The following is a 14,078-nucleotide window of genomic DNA, read 5'->3' as shown; positions in this document are numbered from 1 at the left end:
GAGGTGTCTCCCGGTTATTAACCTATTGTAAGGTGCTGCAGCTTTGATTGTCTATTCACATTGAGAAAACACAATAGTATTAATCAGCTATTGTTTCATGTTTAGGGGCGAAAAGCATACACAGTTTAGCTACATTCAAATATGTATTCATGAACTCATATGACCTTAACTTTCACTATATTTCAGAGGGAAATATTGTACTTTATACTCCACTACATGTATTTGATCAATAAAATATGATACTGTGCTATAAATTAAACTATCCAACAAAGTAGTTTAAACGTGCTCCACGTCCACCAGCTGTAACATTAAAATGCTGCTTACTGTTAAAGCATGATATATCAATCAATCAATCAATCAATCAATCAATCAATCAATCAATCAATCAATCAAGCCCTTGTTGTTATTGTGTAGTACAATGAAATTACATTGTGACAATCCCATAGGTGCTAATGAAAAGATAATGCAATATAAAAAAAAATAATACAATATAAAAAGGATAATACAATATGTATATTGGCAAGATGCCAATTCAGTGGTTGAAAAGTGACCAACAGATAATTTCCAACAGATAGTGGCCAAAGTGTCCAAGGTGCCCAAAGTGTTTGCCCAAAAGTGTCGCACAGATTATTGCACAGAGTGTCCATTAGATAATTATTGCACAATATTAACATATTGTTATTGCACATATCCGTAAACAGTTCAAGTTTGTGACAGTAGATTCATACATGATTAGTATTGCACATTCCATATATGTATTTATGTATGTATGTATGTATGTATGTATGTATGTATGTATATATGTATGTATGTATGTATGTATGTATGCTAAATAACGGTACCAAAACTGGAGGTGTCTCCCGGTTATTAACCTATTGTAAGGTGCTGCAGCTTTGATTGTCAATTCACATTGATAAAGAAAAATAGTATTAATCAGCTATTGTTTCATGTTTAGGGGTGAAAAGCATACACAGTTTAGCTACATTCAAATATGTATTCATGAACTCATATGACCTTAACTTTCCACTATGTTGCCCTTCCATAAAGTTGGGGGACTCACAGAGACTGTTTTAAAACAAAATGGTCCAAATCAAAGCAGCAGACGCTCAGATATCCTGACTTTTATTCAGGTAAAGCTCCAAAAAAACGCTGAATTCCTACATTTCCCATGGTGCGACGCATCAGCATCCCCCCTCTCTCACCTCCTAAATGCCAAAAACTAAAGATTATAAAAGTATCAATTAATCTGAAGATTATTTTTTTCTAATATTCATATATATATATACTCATATAATAATGCACATAGTGCACTTTCATAGACTAAGCTACTGGAGTTACCCTGCACTATACTAATTTTTAACAGTCTCTTCTGCACTATATTCACTTTTTTAATAGTCGTGTATGACAGCTGTTACCCTGCACTATATTCAGTTTTAACAGTATTCTTCATCTCCTTGTATTTTTATATCTGGTATATATTTTTTGTACTTTGTACTACTAACTTTTTTACTGCCTTTTTACTAACATGTTTTGCACTATGGAACTGTGATGCTGGAAACTTGAATTTCCCTCGGGATCAATAAAGTTACTATCTATCTATCTATCTATATAAGCTACGTATGTCAAAAAATTATGAAAAATCACATTTTCAGAGAGCTGAAGTTGACATCTTCAAACTGCATTTTCTGTCAGACAAACCTAAATTTACAATTTAATAAAAAAGGGAAAACCAGCAATCCTCACATTTAAGAAGCTTGAATCAGAGAAAGTTTGGCATTTTTGCCTTAAAAAAAATTATTAATTGATTTTCAACACAGTTGCCATTTATTTTCCGTTGATCGACTAATCTATTAATTGACTAATTGTTTCAGCTTTAGTATTAAGCCCAAACTGACCTTGATGATTTCATCAGGGTTATTTTTTTCAAGCTTTGGAAATATCCATCCAGAGCCTTTTCACAGCCTAGTAGTGCTCACTGAACAACATTTGTAAAATCTGTGAAATGCCCCTTTAATCATACATTTAAAATCAATTGTCAATTTGGAACATTGTATGATTTCATGTGCAAATTCCACACAAGCATTATAAAGAATACGTTAAAAAAACAAGACTCTTTTCACAAACAAAAATGTTACACACAAACATTATTCCGGTTGGTTACTAGTCAATGGTCAAGGTTGTCTTTTAAGTCATGAAGAGTTTTAGTCAAAATGTTCATTTTATGGTCCTTGTAGAGAATTTATCTTAAGCTATAGTCTACTTGGAACTCCTCTATTATTTAAAGATACAACCAATCCCATTCTATTACAGCCACTGAAGCCGAAGAAAATTTGTTTTCCTCCTACATCAAAAAATGATAATAGTCAGGTCTCTTTTTATACAAATGTTTTTGTTTCTCTACCTAATGTGCCTGTGCATATGCTGGAAGAATATAATGAGAAAAGGAAGTTCACAAAAACATACAACATTACATGACAAAGTTTAAACCTGATGTTGATATAAATTGTTCATTTTGTAAATCTCAGGCTTTCATTGTGGGCATATTTTCACACTAGAAATGTTCTTGATGGATTAATCATGGTTAATGTAATGTAATATTATTTCTGTTATTACTAACATGCTTTTTTCCCATCATTTTCACAAATTTAAAGACAAACAATTTTACCCTGTGAATTTTATCACATTATTACCCAAATACTCAATAGGCCTTCTTAGATGCAGATTTTCAAATTGTCTTCTTAAAAGATTTCAAAATGTATTTCAAAGCTATTGAATCTTCTGATAGAAAATAGGCTTTAAAATTCAATTTGTGTGTAACAGGTAATGTATTCCTTTAGTTTAACAACCATCCCCCTTGGTTGCTTCTTCTTGTTGTCTTCATTACGGTTTAAATAATTGTCATGGACTATTTTTTGTTTGTTTGTTTATATTCACTCACATGACCACTTTATTAGATAGCCTACACTTGTATTACTTTCTAATGTAATCCATAAATTCTGCTTTTATGGATCTTATACATTTTCGTTTTTTGTTGGCACCGTCAGAGAGATGATAATAATTATACTATGTTTATTTTTGAGGACGTAGTGGGTGGTGGTGTTGAACTGGATTGCATTATACTGAAGGTAGTCACTAATATTTTGTCTCCTCATTTACATACACAATAGTGGAAAGTAATACATTTACTCAAGTACTGTACTTATGTACAATTTTGAGTTACTTTTACTTTACTTGAGTATTTCCGTTTTATGCTAGGCTACTTTATACTTCAACTTCACTATAATTCAGAGGGAAATATTGTACTTTTTACTCCACTACATGTATTTGATCAATAAAATATGATACTGTGCTATAAATTAAGCTATCCAACAAAGTAATTTAAACATGCTCCACGTCTACCAGCTGTAACATTAAAATGCTGCTTACATGTTAAAGCATGCTATATCGATCGATCAATCAATCAATCAATCAATCAATCAATCAATCAATCAATCAAGCCCTTTATTGTCATTGTGTAGTACAACGGAATGACATTGTGACAATTCCATAGGTGCTAATGAAAAGATAATACAATATAAAAAAAATTATAATACAATATAAAAAGGATAATACAATATGTATATTGGCAAGATGCCAGTTCAGTGGTAGAAAAGTGTCCAACAGATAGTGTCCAACAGATGGTGTCCAAAGTGTGCAAAGTGTCCAAGGTGTTCAAAGTGTTTGCCCAAAAGTGTCCCCCAGAGATTATTGCACAGAGTGTCCATTAGATAATTATTGTACAATATTAACATATTGTTATTGCACATATCCGCAAACAGTTTAAGTTTGTGACAGTAGATCCATACATGATTAGTATTGCACATTCCATATATGTATTTATGTATGCTATATGTCATAATAATAATAATAATAATATAGCTTTCTGAAAGGCACCATTACTTTAATACTTTCAGTAGGCTACATTTTACTGTTAGTAGCCTACTTTTGTACTTTTACTTAAGTGAAATCTTGAATTTAAGACTTTTACTTGTAACAGAGTACTTTCACTAAAAGTATCTCTGTATTCATGTCTCATATTTGTGCATGTTTGCTAAAAAAAAATATGCCTTACCTGTATGGTGATGCGCACATTGTCCCCTGTCCTTGTGGAGGTGAATCTAGTGAACTCGGGGTCTGGGTAGTAGGTTATTGTTGTGGAGCAGGCCAAGGATTCATTGGCTACTTTCAGAAACACAGAGCTGGTAGAAATCCCTTCTTCAGCTGCAGGTGTGTCATAGGTGAGATTCTGCAATAAATAAAAACATAGAAAGGGAAATTTGGATATATTTGGGCATGAACAAACAAAAATCCTATACGTTGCTGTACGTAAGACAGTGGAAAAACAATACATATTATTATATGTATTTCTTCTTTATGTATGCATTTACGGTGTCATAATATGTATATATATATATATATATATGTATAAAAATAAATTAGGGCTGTGAAAGCAATAATAATAATGTGTAGTGTCCAACACTATCTGTTGGACACTATCTGTTGGACACTATCTGTTGGTCACTATCTGTTGGTCACTATCTGTTGGTCACTATCTGTTGGACACTATCTGTTGGACACTATCTGTTGGTCACTATCTGTTGGACACTATCTGTTGGTCACTATCTGTTGGACACTATCTGTTGGACACTATCTGTTGGACACTATCTGTTGGTCACTATCTGTTGGACACTATCTGTTGGTCACTATCTGTTGGTCACTATCTGTTGGACACTATCTGTTGGTCACTATCTGTTGGACACTATCTGTTGGTCACTATCTGTTGGTCACTATCTGTTAGACACTATCTGTTGGACACTATCTGTTGGACACTATCTGTTGGTCACTATCTGTTGGACACTATCTGTTGGTCACTATCTGTTGGACACTATCTGTTGGTCACTATCTGTTGGACACTATCTGTTGGTCACTATCTGTTGGACACTATCTGTTGGTCACTATCTGTTGGTCACTATCTGTTGGACACTATCTGTTGGTCACTATCTGTTGGACACTATCTGTTGGTCACTATCTGTTGGTCACTATCTGTTGGTCACTATCTGTTGGACACTATCTGTTGGACACTATCTGTTGGTCACTATCTGTTGGTCACTATCTGTTGGTCACTATCTGTTGGTCACTATCTGTTGGACACTATCTGTTGGACACTATCTGTTGGTCACTATCTGTTGGACACTATCTGTTGGTCACTATCTGTTGGACACTATCTGTTGGTCACTATCTGTTGGACACTATCTGTTGGACACTATCTGTTGGTCACTATCTGTTGGACACTATCTGTTGGTCACTATCTGTTGGACACTATCTGTTGGTCACTATCTGTTGGTCACTATCTGTTGCTCTGTTGGTCACTATCTGTTGGTCACTATCTGTTGGACACTATCTGTTGGTCACTATCTGTTGGTCACTATTGGACACTATCTGTTGGACACTATCTGTTGGACACTATCTGTTGGTCACTTTTCTACCACTGAACTGGCATCTTGCCAATATACATATTGTATTATCCTTTTTATATTGAATTATAATTGTTTTTATATCAATGAACGCCTCTAATTTTTTTAACACATTAACGCAACTTGCAATTCTTAGTAAAAGTAAAAGATATGAGCAATTATTCCACCACTGTGCATACATATTATAATAGAATAAAGTCAGACAGGTTTGTCCAAAAATAAAGTTTGGGGGGTAAATATAGCGTCCAGCCAGTGTCCTCCTCTCCGTGCCGGTAGGCGGCAGAGCTGAGCTGTAAAGCAGGAAACGTAACGTCAGTGTCACATAAATAGAAGAAGAGTTCATTCAGCCATTACTCTCTTCTCTCTCAGCTCTCAGCCAGGTCAGAGCCGCTAGTGGTGGAGGACAGGTCATCAGCAATACGACAACATGCTATCCGTGAGAGTTGCAGCAGCGTTGGCCAGGAGCCTGCCCAGGAGGGCTGGATTTGTGAGTAGTATTAAACTCTCTGATGGGTGAAGTTGCATGAAGTTGATCTGATATCTGTGAACCTTGTGGGCGTGAAGGGTAACGATAAGGCCGCTAGCTAAACTGCCATTCACTTAATAACGCGGCCTTAAACCATGCTAAGCATAACAATAAGAACAACTCGCCTTAATAACCTCGAAATGGTGGTATTAAACGCGTTTGTCTTAGTTGCCCTTGTGAAGCGACAGTCTGCAGCAAGCTGCGCTACAGTTAGCACGCGAGCTAACGCTAGCTAGCTGCTAGCTGCTCATTGAGCCACGCTTTGAAGGTCAGGAAGCCTGACAGCAGCATGTCGTCTCCGCTGCACACTGGTACTCCAGCTCTGCTTTTAAAGTGCACATTGTAGCTGTCGCTGCAATATGTTAGTTAGGGAACTTTTATTTGCAATTAACACTTAATCTGTGGTTTGTTTGATCAGGTGTCCAAGGCTGTCCCGGCCGCCTGCATTGGGGTCAACCACCTCCACACACACAGACCATGGCTGCAGAAGACAGGTGAGATAAAGACTACATGACAGTTTATCCTTCAAACTATATAGGTCAGCTCACCCAAAGGGGATTGATGAAGGTCATTTATCATACTGTGTTTACTTATGGAGCTTGTCTTTGTAATTGCTGTGTCAGATTAACAGAATAGCTTTCTACGTGTTTACATGTCTGATCTGAGATTATTGGACAGATCATCAGTATTCATACCTGTCATTGTGAAGACTTTTGAATGCATAGCTTGTCTGTAAAAGTTAACCAAAAAAAAATAAAGGTCAGTATTAAAGTTTCTGAATGACCTTTTGTGTAGAGGAGACACTGACAAAATCACAGCACATGTCAATATCTTTGACATGTATTGGATGATATTATGTTAGTTAGCCTGTACCATATTTATCCTCAGCTAGTGGCAGATGGTTTGGTCTCTAAGGAAAAACGTCTTTTTTACTAATCAAGTGGCTTCTTATGTTCAGAAAATTATATCCATTAACTTTAATTAACATATCAATGTTACAACCCAAATCATGTAGTTTCTTATCAAGATGTTTATACAGAGATCTGTTTTTCCTAAATTCTAAAAATTTTTAATTAAAGTAATCTGGGATAATCCAAAACTTTGTTGCATAATTTTAAAAATGAACAATGAGTAAATGTCATAACAGAAAGTGTTTTAACTGTGGCTCAGCAAGACCCTCTATAACATGCATGTCTTGTCTTTCACAGGCACAGCCGAGGTGTCTTCAATCCTGGAGGAGAAGATCATGGGAGCTGAGACCTCTGCAGACCTGGAGGAGACAGGACGTGTGCTGTCCATCGGTGACGGTATTGCCAGAGTGTATGGGCTGAGGAATGTCCAGGCAGAAGAGATGGTGGAGTTCTCCTCTGGACTGAAGGTATGTATTCGAAGGATGCTATGAAACAAAAATGTTTTGTTTCTAGGCAAAGTTTTAAACGCATTGATTTAAAGCTACACTAATGTAATAATTATAGAAGTGTTCTCAGACACAGTGCAGCCATCTTGAATTGACTAAACTGAAAGAACATGGTGTACCTTTTCCTAAAGCGAAAGGTGAAATGCTCCAAAACCTTAAATAGCCAGTTTAACAGTTTAGCTTTATTTATATATATATATATATATATATATATATATATATAAATATATAAATAAATAAATAAATAAATATACCCACCATAATAAGTTGTTTTTGTCCTCCAGGGCATGTCTCTGAACTTGGAGCCCGACAACGTTGGTGTTGTGGTGTTCGGTAACGACAAGCTGATCAAGGAGGGTGACATCGTGAAGAGAACTGGTGCCATTGTGGATGTCCCTGTTGGTTTGGAGCTGCTGGGCCGTGTGGTGGACGCTCTGGGAAATGCCATCGATGGAAAGGTCACTTGAGCCACTATAACTCATGTTTAAATAGAAAATCAAATTACTATAGATGAAACTTGATGAAACACTTTTTTTCTCTCTTAATTAGTTGAGTAGATGTTGTGCGGCTGTCTTAACACTAATAATGCATTAAATTCCAGTTATTGATTTGATCAAAATTAAAGCAACACCTTTAGAATTTTTGCATGATCACATTAAATGGCTTTATTGGCACACTTGTTGGCACTTTGATATGTCTGTTCATCTTTTAAATTGCATATTTACTTTTTCTCAGGGTCCTCTGGGCTCTACCATCCGTAGGCGTGTGGGTCTGAAGGCTCCTGGTATCATCCCCCGTATCTCTGTGAGGGAGCCCATGCAGACTGGCATCAAGGCTGTGGACAGCCTGGTGCCCATCGGCAGAGGTCAGCGTGAGCTGATCATTGGTGACAGGCAGACCGGGTAAATACTTTGACATAGACACACATTTTTATGAGTATTTGGACATAAAACGATTCCATGGAGTAGGGTTTTTTTTTCTTCTTTAAATCTTACCTCCGTTCTCCAGCAAAACTGCCATTGCCATCGACACAATCATCAACCAGAAGCGCTTCAACGAGGGAACTGACGAGAAGAAGAAGCTGTACTGCATCTACGTCGCCATCGGACAGAAGAGGTCCACCGTCGCGCAGCTGGTCAAGAGGCTGACGGATGCTGATGCCATGAAGTACACCATCGTGGTTTCTGCCACCGCCTCTGATGCTGCTCCTCTGCAGTACCTGGCCCCATACTCCGGCTGCTCCATGGGAGAGTTCTTCAGAGACAACGGCAAGCACGCCCTGATCATCTATGACGATCTGTCCAAGCAGGTGAGGACTCGTATTACTGTTGTAAAGTGTGATTCTTTAAAATTGTCATAGCTTGAAATTACAACATTGGATGTTTTTCCTAATAAATGTTGCCCATGATTACAGTTAACAAGTCGGAAAATATCTCCTGCACGAATATTCAAAATTGAGGCAGTATTCCCAGGTTCAACCTTGGTAAATTCTTTTCTCCCCTCCTCCTCAGGCTGTTGCCTACCGTCAGATGTCCCTGCTGCTGCGTCGTCCTCCCGGTCGTGAGGCTTACCCCGGTGATGTGTTCTACCTGCACTCCCGTCTGCTGGAGAGAGCCGCCAAGATGAACGACAACTTCGGTGGTGGCTCCCTCACTGCCCTGCCCGTCATCGAGACCCAGGCCGGCGATGTGTCTGCCTACATCCCCACTAATGTCATCTCCATCACAGACGGACAGGTTTGTCCCAAGATGTCATATTATTGGTTGTGTTTTGGCCCATATATCAAACATTCTACATTACGGTACTGTTATATTGTAATAGCTTCATCTGTTTGCTGTAGATCTTCTTGGAGACTGAGCTGTTCTACAAGGGTATCCGCCCAGCTATCAACGTGGGTCTGTCTGTGTCCAGAGTAGGCTCTGCTGCCCAGACCAAAGCCATGAAGCAGGTGGGTTTTATTTTTAAATGTAGACATTTTAGCTCCATTTAAGTTATTTATTTATTTATTGTGGAACAAGGTCATTTTTTTCTGAACTTCACTTTTTGAAGGCATCATTTATGCCTATATTTATGAAACAACATAGGCTCCATAGTCTGAAACAAGATGGCAAACTTGCTTACTCATTTCAGCACAGACCAGAGCCACTCCTTCCATTCTTACCCTTCACAATAAAAGCCCTAGACATAATATTTGCAGGCGAGTGTTTTGCATTTGTGTTGTTTATTCATCACGCCCCAGGTGTGTAAAAGCCTTGCATCATGCAACAGTTTTATAAAAACTAATCCTGCAATTCATCAAATAGAGGTAATAATGGTCTTACTTTTTACCCTGTAGGTGGCCGGTACCATGAAGCTGGAGCTGGCTCAGTACCGTGAGGTGGCTGCTTTCGCCCAGTTCGGCTCTGACCTCGATGCTGCCACCCAGCAGCTCCTTAACAGGGGTGTCAGGCTCACTGAACTGCTCAAGCAGGGACAGTACTGTGAGTGTCAACTTCTTGTCTCCCAAGAAATATAATAGAAATGCTTAGCTGGTGATGCAAAAACTAAACTGTTGTCCCCACCCTCCACCCCCTCCAGGTCCCATGGCCATTGAAGAGCAGGTAACAGTCATCTACGCTGGTGTCAGAGGTCACTTGGACAAAATGGAGCCCAGCAAGATCACAAGGTTCGAGAAGGCTTTCCTGCAGCACGTCCTCAGCCAGCACCAGGACCTGCTGTCTGCAATCAGGTGAGATGAATTTCTCAGCCACAATATGTTTAAACGGTAAACACCCATGTTAATTTTTCAAAGTGTTAACTTGACTTGTCCTGTTTTCTGTTTCAGGACCGACGGTCAGATCTCAGAGGCATCGGACACCAAACTGAAGGCGCTTGTACTGACCTTCCTGTCCAGTTTTGAGTAATGGATAGCACTTCTCTTGATCTTCAGTGAGCTACCTGTCTTGTGTCCCCAGTATGCTTATAAATGTGAACACACTGAAGGCCAAAACCTCCATGTACAGATTTCTCCAAATAAAATTTTACAACCCTGCCGTGGTGTAAAATTCTTCTGATTGTACGCTTAACTACGGTAAGTTTAGTGTTAGGTTGGTTCCCTGTGAGCAGATTTCACACCAGTGGCAGAAGAACAAATACATAATACATTTCTTCAAACACATCAAATGTGTTTGTTCGATTTACGTCTGCCTGATATTTCAGTGTACCCAAACACAGAGATAACATGCATAACGATCCATATACCACAGTCTTGAATTCTGTTTACTGTAACCAGTTGTTCATAAGAGCGTTATATTTAAGAGGGAAAGTGAGCGTGTTTAGACTTGTGTCTGTTTTGCTCCTCACTGTGTTCAGAAGGTGGAAAGACTGTACGCCCGGTTTATCAACTGTGGGTGAAATGTTTGATACTGTGGTAATAAATGCAGTGACCATGTCACACATCAAATCCTTCTTGTATTGTCCTGTGTTATATCTTGTGAGACAGTCATCCCAACACCTCTGTGAAGTGACTATAGTGAGAATGTTTACACATTTGTGGTTAAAGTCTGGCCTGTCAAATATATATATCACTCCATAACTCACAAAGCACAAGTTCATACAATTGAAACGAGTGAGCTCTGATGTCATTTCTGCATTAACATGGAAAATGTCAAGTAGTGTTGTCAAGCAACGATTACCTCCATTATCAATTAATCAGCATATTTATCTATTAATCATTGTTTTTTTAACAAAGTGAAAAAATTGCCCATCAAAGTTTCTTCCACTCAGAGGTGGCTGCTTCACAGATATAAAATAGAGAAAAGAGGCAAATCTCCAAAGCTGTAACCAGAGAAGGTTTTGTATTGAACTGAAAAGCTTAATCAATTTTTTTTTAAGTTGCAGATTGATTTTCTATACATCAATTTATCAACTGATTAATTCTAAGCATGTAACTTGACACTTGTCCAGTAGGTGGCTGTAGATGCCACAAAGTAGATTGAGTTACTCGGGCTTAACGACACAATAGTTTTCAACTGTGTCTTCACAAGGATGCAGCATCATTGATATCTCTGTCATATATATATACAGTACATGTACTGTGTCATACTAGCCTGTCGTGAAGGAGGCTAAATAACGCTCTAAACTTATGCTAAATTGTCGTGAGGAAAAACTTATGGCCATTTTCGAAGGGGTCCCTTGACCTCTGACCTCAAGATATGTGAATGTAAATGGGTTCTATGGGTACCCACAAATCTCCCCTTTACAGACTTGCCCACTTTATTATAATTACATGCAGTTCTGGGGCAAGTTATAGTCAAGTCAGCACACTGACACACTGACAGCTGTTGTCTGTTGGGCTTGAGTTTGCCATGTTATGATTTGAGCATATTTTTTATGCCTAATGCAGTACCTGTGAGGGTTTCTGGACAATATTTGTCATTGTTTTGTGTCGTTAATTGATTTCCAAAAATAAATAAATTATATACTTATTGTTAAGAGTATTAAATACTTGACAAAAAGGCTCATTTTGAACAAATAAAAATGTGTGATTTATTTGCGATGAATCACGATTAACTATGGACAGTCATGCATTCAATCACAATTAAATATTATATTTATAAACTTTCTGAAACTCAACTGCAATATGTCCCAATATCCAATATAACTTCCTCTCCCGCCCCACTCAGGATTTCACACCAGTGTTGAGAGTAACAATATTCCCACCACCATGACCATGCAGATTACTCATGAGGGATCAGTTGCTGTGCTCTTGTGTAATATCTGTTTTTCCACAATCACAAATTTAAAGTTCATATGGGGATATGAACTTTAAATTTGTGATTGTGGAAATACCAAATCACCCTGCCCAACCTGCTATCCACACCTCATTTCCCAATGCTGTACTTCTGTTTTTTTGTCTCCTCTCAAACAGGAACAAGATGAGACAGACGGAGGTGTTGTTCCAGTCAAGCCTTTTGTTCTCTCTGAGTTGGATGGAGTTCAAGACCACTTATGACTCCATTTGTATCCATTACTTTCTCCCTCTTTGTTTTTTGAAACAATCAATACTGTTAAAAGGATCCTCTAGTGGGATGCTATTTGAGCAGTCATTATCTCAAGAGAAGAGGGCTGGCAAAGTATGCGTAAGGAACAAAAGTAAAGGTAGTGTGAGGGAAATTAAATGTATGGTGTTTCAGTGCCAGTTCTTTAATAGCTGCCAATGCACGCTGCACTCTGAGTCACTTGTTTCTCCGGTGGCATCGCTGCCTGGTAAGATAAAGTCAGACATGTGACATGTGAGAGTGAATGGAGCTGCTTTCAATAAAGACTATTGTCGAGGTCAGCGTGACAACAAGAGAGAGCTCTGTGGAGCAGCAGACAACATGACCGGTCCGATTACAGACATAGTGGGGGGAGGTAGAAGTGATGCTACAGCAACATGAGCAGTTTTTCAATAGACAAACGAACTTGGAGTCATGATCCAGCAATAGTCTCCAAATTCTCTTTTTTAGTGATGTAGCAGAACACTCCCTAATGCATATATAATTGGTTCTTTCTTTTTTAAATAGCTTTTTGCAATTTCCCCAGGAAATTTCACGCAGCATTTTTAACCGTCTATTTCTACATCCCTGCTCAGTTCTCTTTATGCATCGCACGCATAGTTTCACATTGAAGTGCTTGGAATCTGTGAAACACCCATTCACATTGTTCCCTAAGTAGTACTAGCACTAGTGCTGTTTGGCCTCTTAATCAAATTTGCTCAATCATGTCAGCAAGAGTTTAGTCAATAAAGAGACAATGGTAGATTCCTCTGGAATTTTCCTACTTCAACACGTTCCTAAAAAATGACAAGCTGTGGTAACGGCAGTAATGTCAGTTGAGAATAACTGAAGCTTTAATAACAGGAACTGAAACATGGAAAGTTGTCACACGAGACAACAGGGTGAAACAAAACTCACGTTTATAGAAATTCAATATTGATTATGTAATTTGCTCACTATGGAGTGGTGCAGACATGAATACCAAAACCATTTCCCAAAGAAATGAGTTAGCGTTGTAGCACTTACGGTTCCCCCGTCTAGAAGTCAATGGGTTATTTGGATGGGTTTTGAGTTAGATGCCTGAAATAAGGTCTGTGGTTAACACAAGCTGAAGAGATTTTAACGTTTTGTTCTACAATATAAAATACGTCAAATGCCCCACTCGTGAATTTTGAAGCTTTTACATGTCTTAAAAAAGGCGGCTAAATGAGACTACTAAACGCCATCACGCCAACTCGTCCGCCTTTAAAGCCTCGTTGTGTATAGCCAAGATTACTCACGTTCATGTAACCGCCGTGTAGATCGTTTAAAGGGAATGGGAATTGCGTAGCATTCTGGGGCGTGCCGACATTTTTGGAGGGTTGCAGACGGAGGTAGACTATCATTATCTGTCACCGGTCTATTCATCTGTCATCTGTCAATCGTTCATCAACAGAAATGTACAAAGTACGTGCGAAAGACACATACCCATGTAAAGAGAAGCTGACAGAGGCAAAGGGGCGATATATTACTAAACTGAAGCAATTGTGACAAGATGGATAAATCTGAGCTCTCGTAATTATGAAGTTGACATGAGTCGGAAACTCATTAGGATAACTCTTATA

At 38.4% G+C, this 14,078-nt stretch overlaps 1 protein-coding gene across 1 annotated transcript; it reads left to right on the top strand.

Annotated features, from left to right (window-relative positions):
- The first annotated feature begins 5,833 nt into the window (after positions 1–5,833).
- Positions 5,834–10,898, top strand: LOC141768915 (ATP synthase F(1) complex subunit alpha, mitochondrial-like). Its single transcript, XM_074637436.1, has 11 exons — positions 5,834–6,000; positions 6,458–6,533; positions 7,248–7,417; positions 7,741–7,914; positions 8,192–8,358; positions 8,465–8,765; positions 8,968–9,192; positions 9,297–9,404; positions 9,792–9,936; positions 10,034–10,184; positions 10,281–10,898. The coding sequence occupies exons 1-11, from the start codon at positions 5,941–5,943 to the stop codon at positions 10,357–10,359; spliced, it is 1,656 nt and encodes a 551-aa protein (XP_074493537.1). The 5' UTR covers positions 5,834–5,940; the 3' UTR covers positions 10,360–10,898.
- The last annotated feature ends 3,180 nt before the right edge of the window (positions 10,899–14,078 follow it).

Source organism: Sebastes fasciatus, chromosome 6 (assembly GCF_043250625.1).
Source record: "Sebastes fasciatus isolate fSebFas1 chromosome 6, fSebFas1.pri, whole genome shotgun sequence".
In the NCBI taxonomy this organism is placed as follows: Eukaryota; Metazoa; Chordata; class Actinopteri; order Perciformes; family Sebastidae; genus Sebastes; species Sebastes fasciatus.
Note: the sequence above shows the minus strand (reverse complement) of the source record. Positions and strands in the feature narration are given on the sequence as shown.

Excerpts from the sequence above, each read along its gene's own strand:
- LOC141768915 (XM_074637436.1), top strand. The coding sequence starts at position 5,941 with ATGCTATCCGTGAGAGTTGCAGCAGCGTTGGCCAGGAGCCTGCCCAGG. Across the intron at positions 8,359-8,464 it reads ATTGGTGACAGGCAGACCGG|CAAAACTGCCATTGCCATCG; the intron begins GTAAATACTTTG and ends TCCGTTCTCCAG. Across the intron at positions 9,937-10,033 it reads GCTCAAGCAGGGACAGTACT|GTCCCATGGCCATTGAAGAG; the intron begins GTGAGTGTCAAC and ends CACCCCCTCCAG.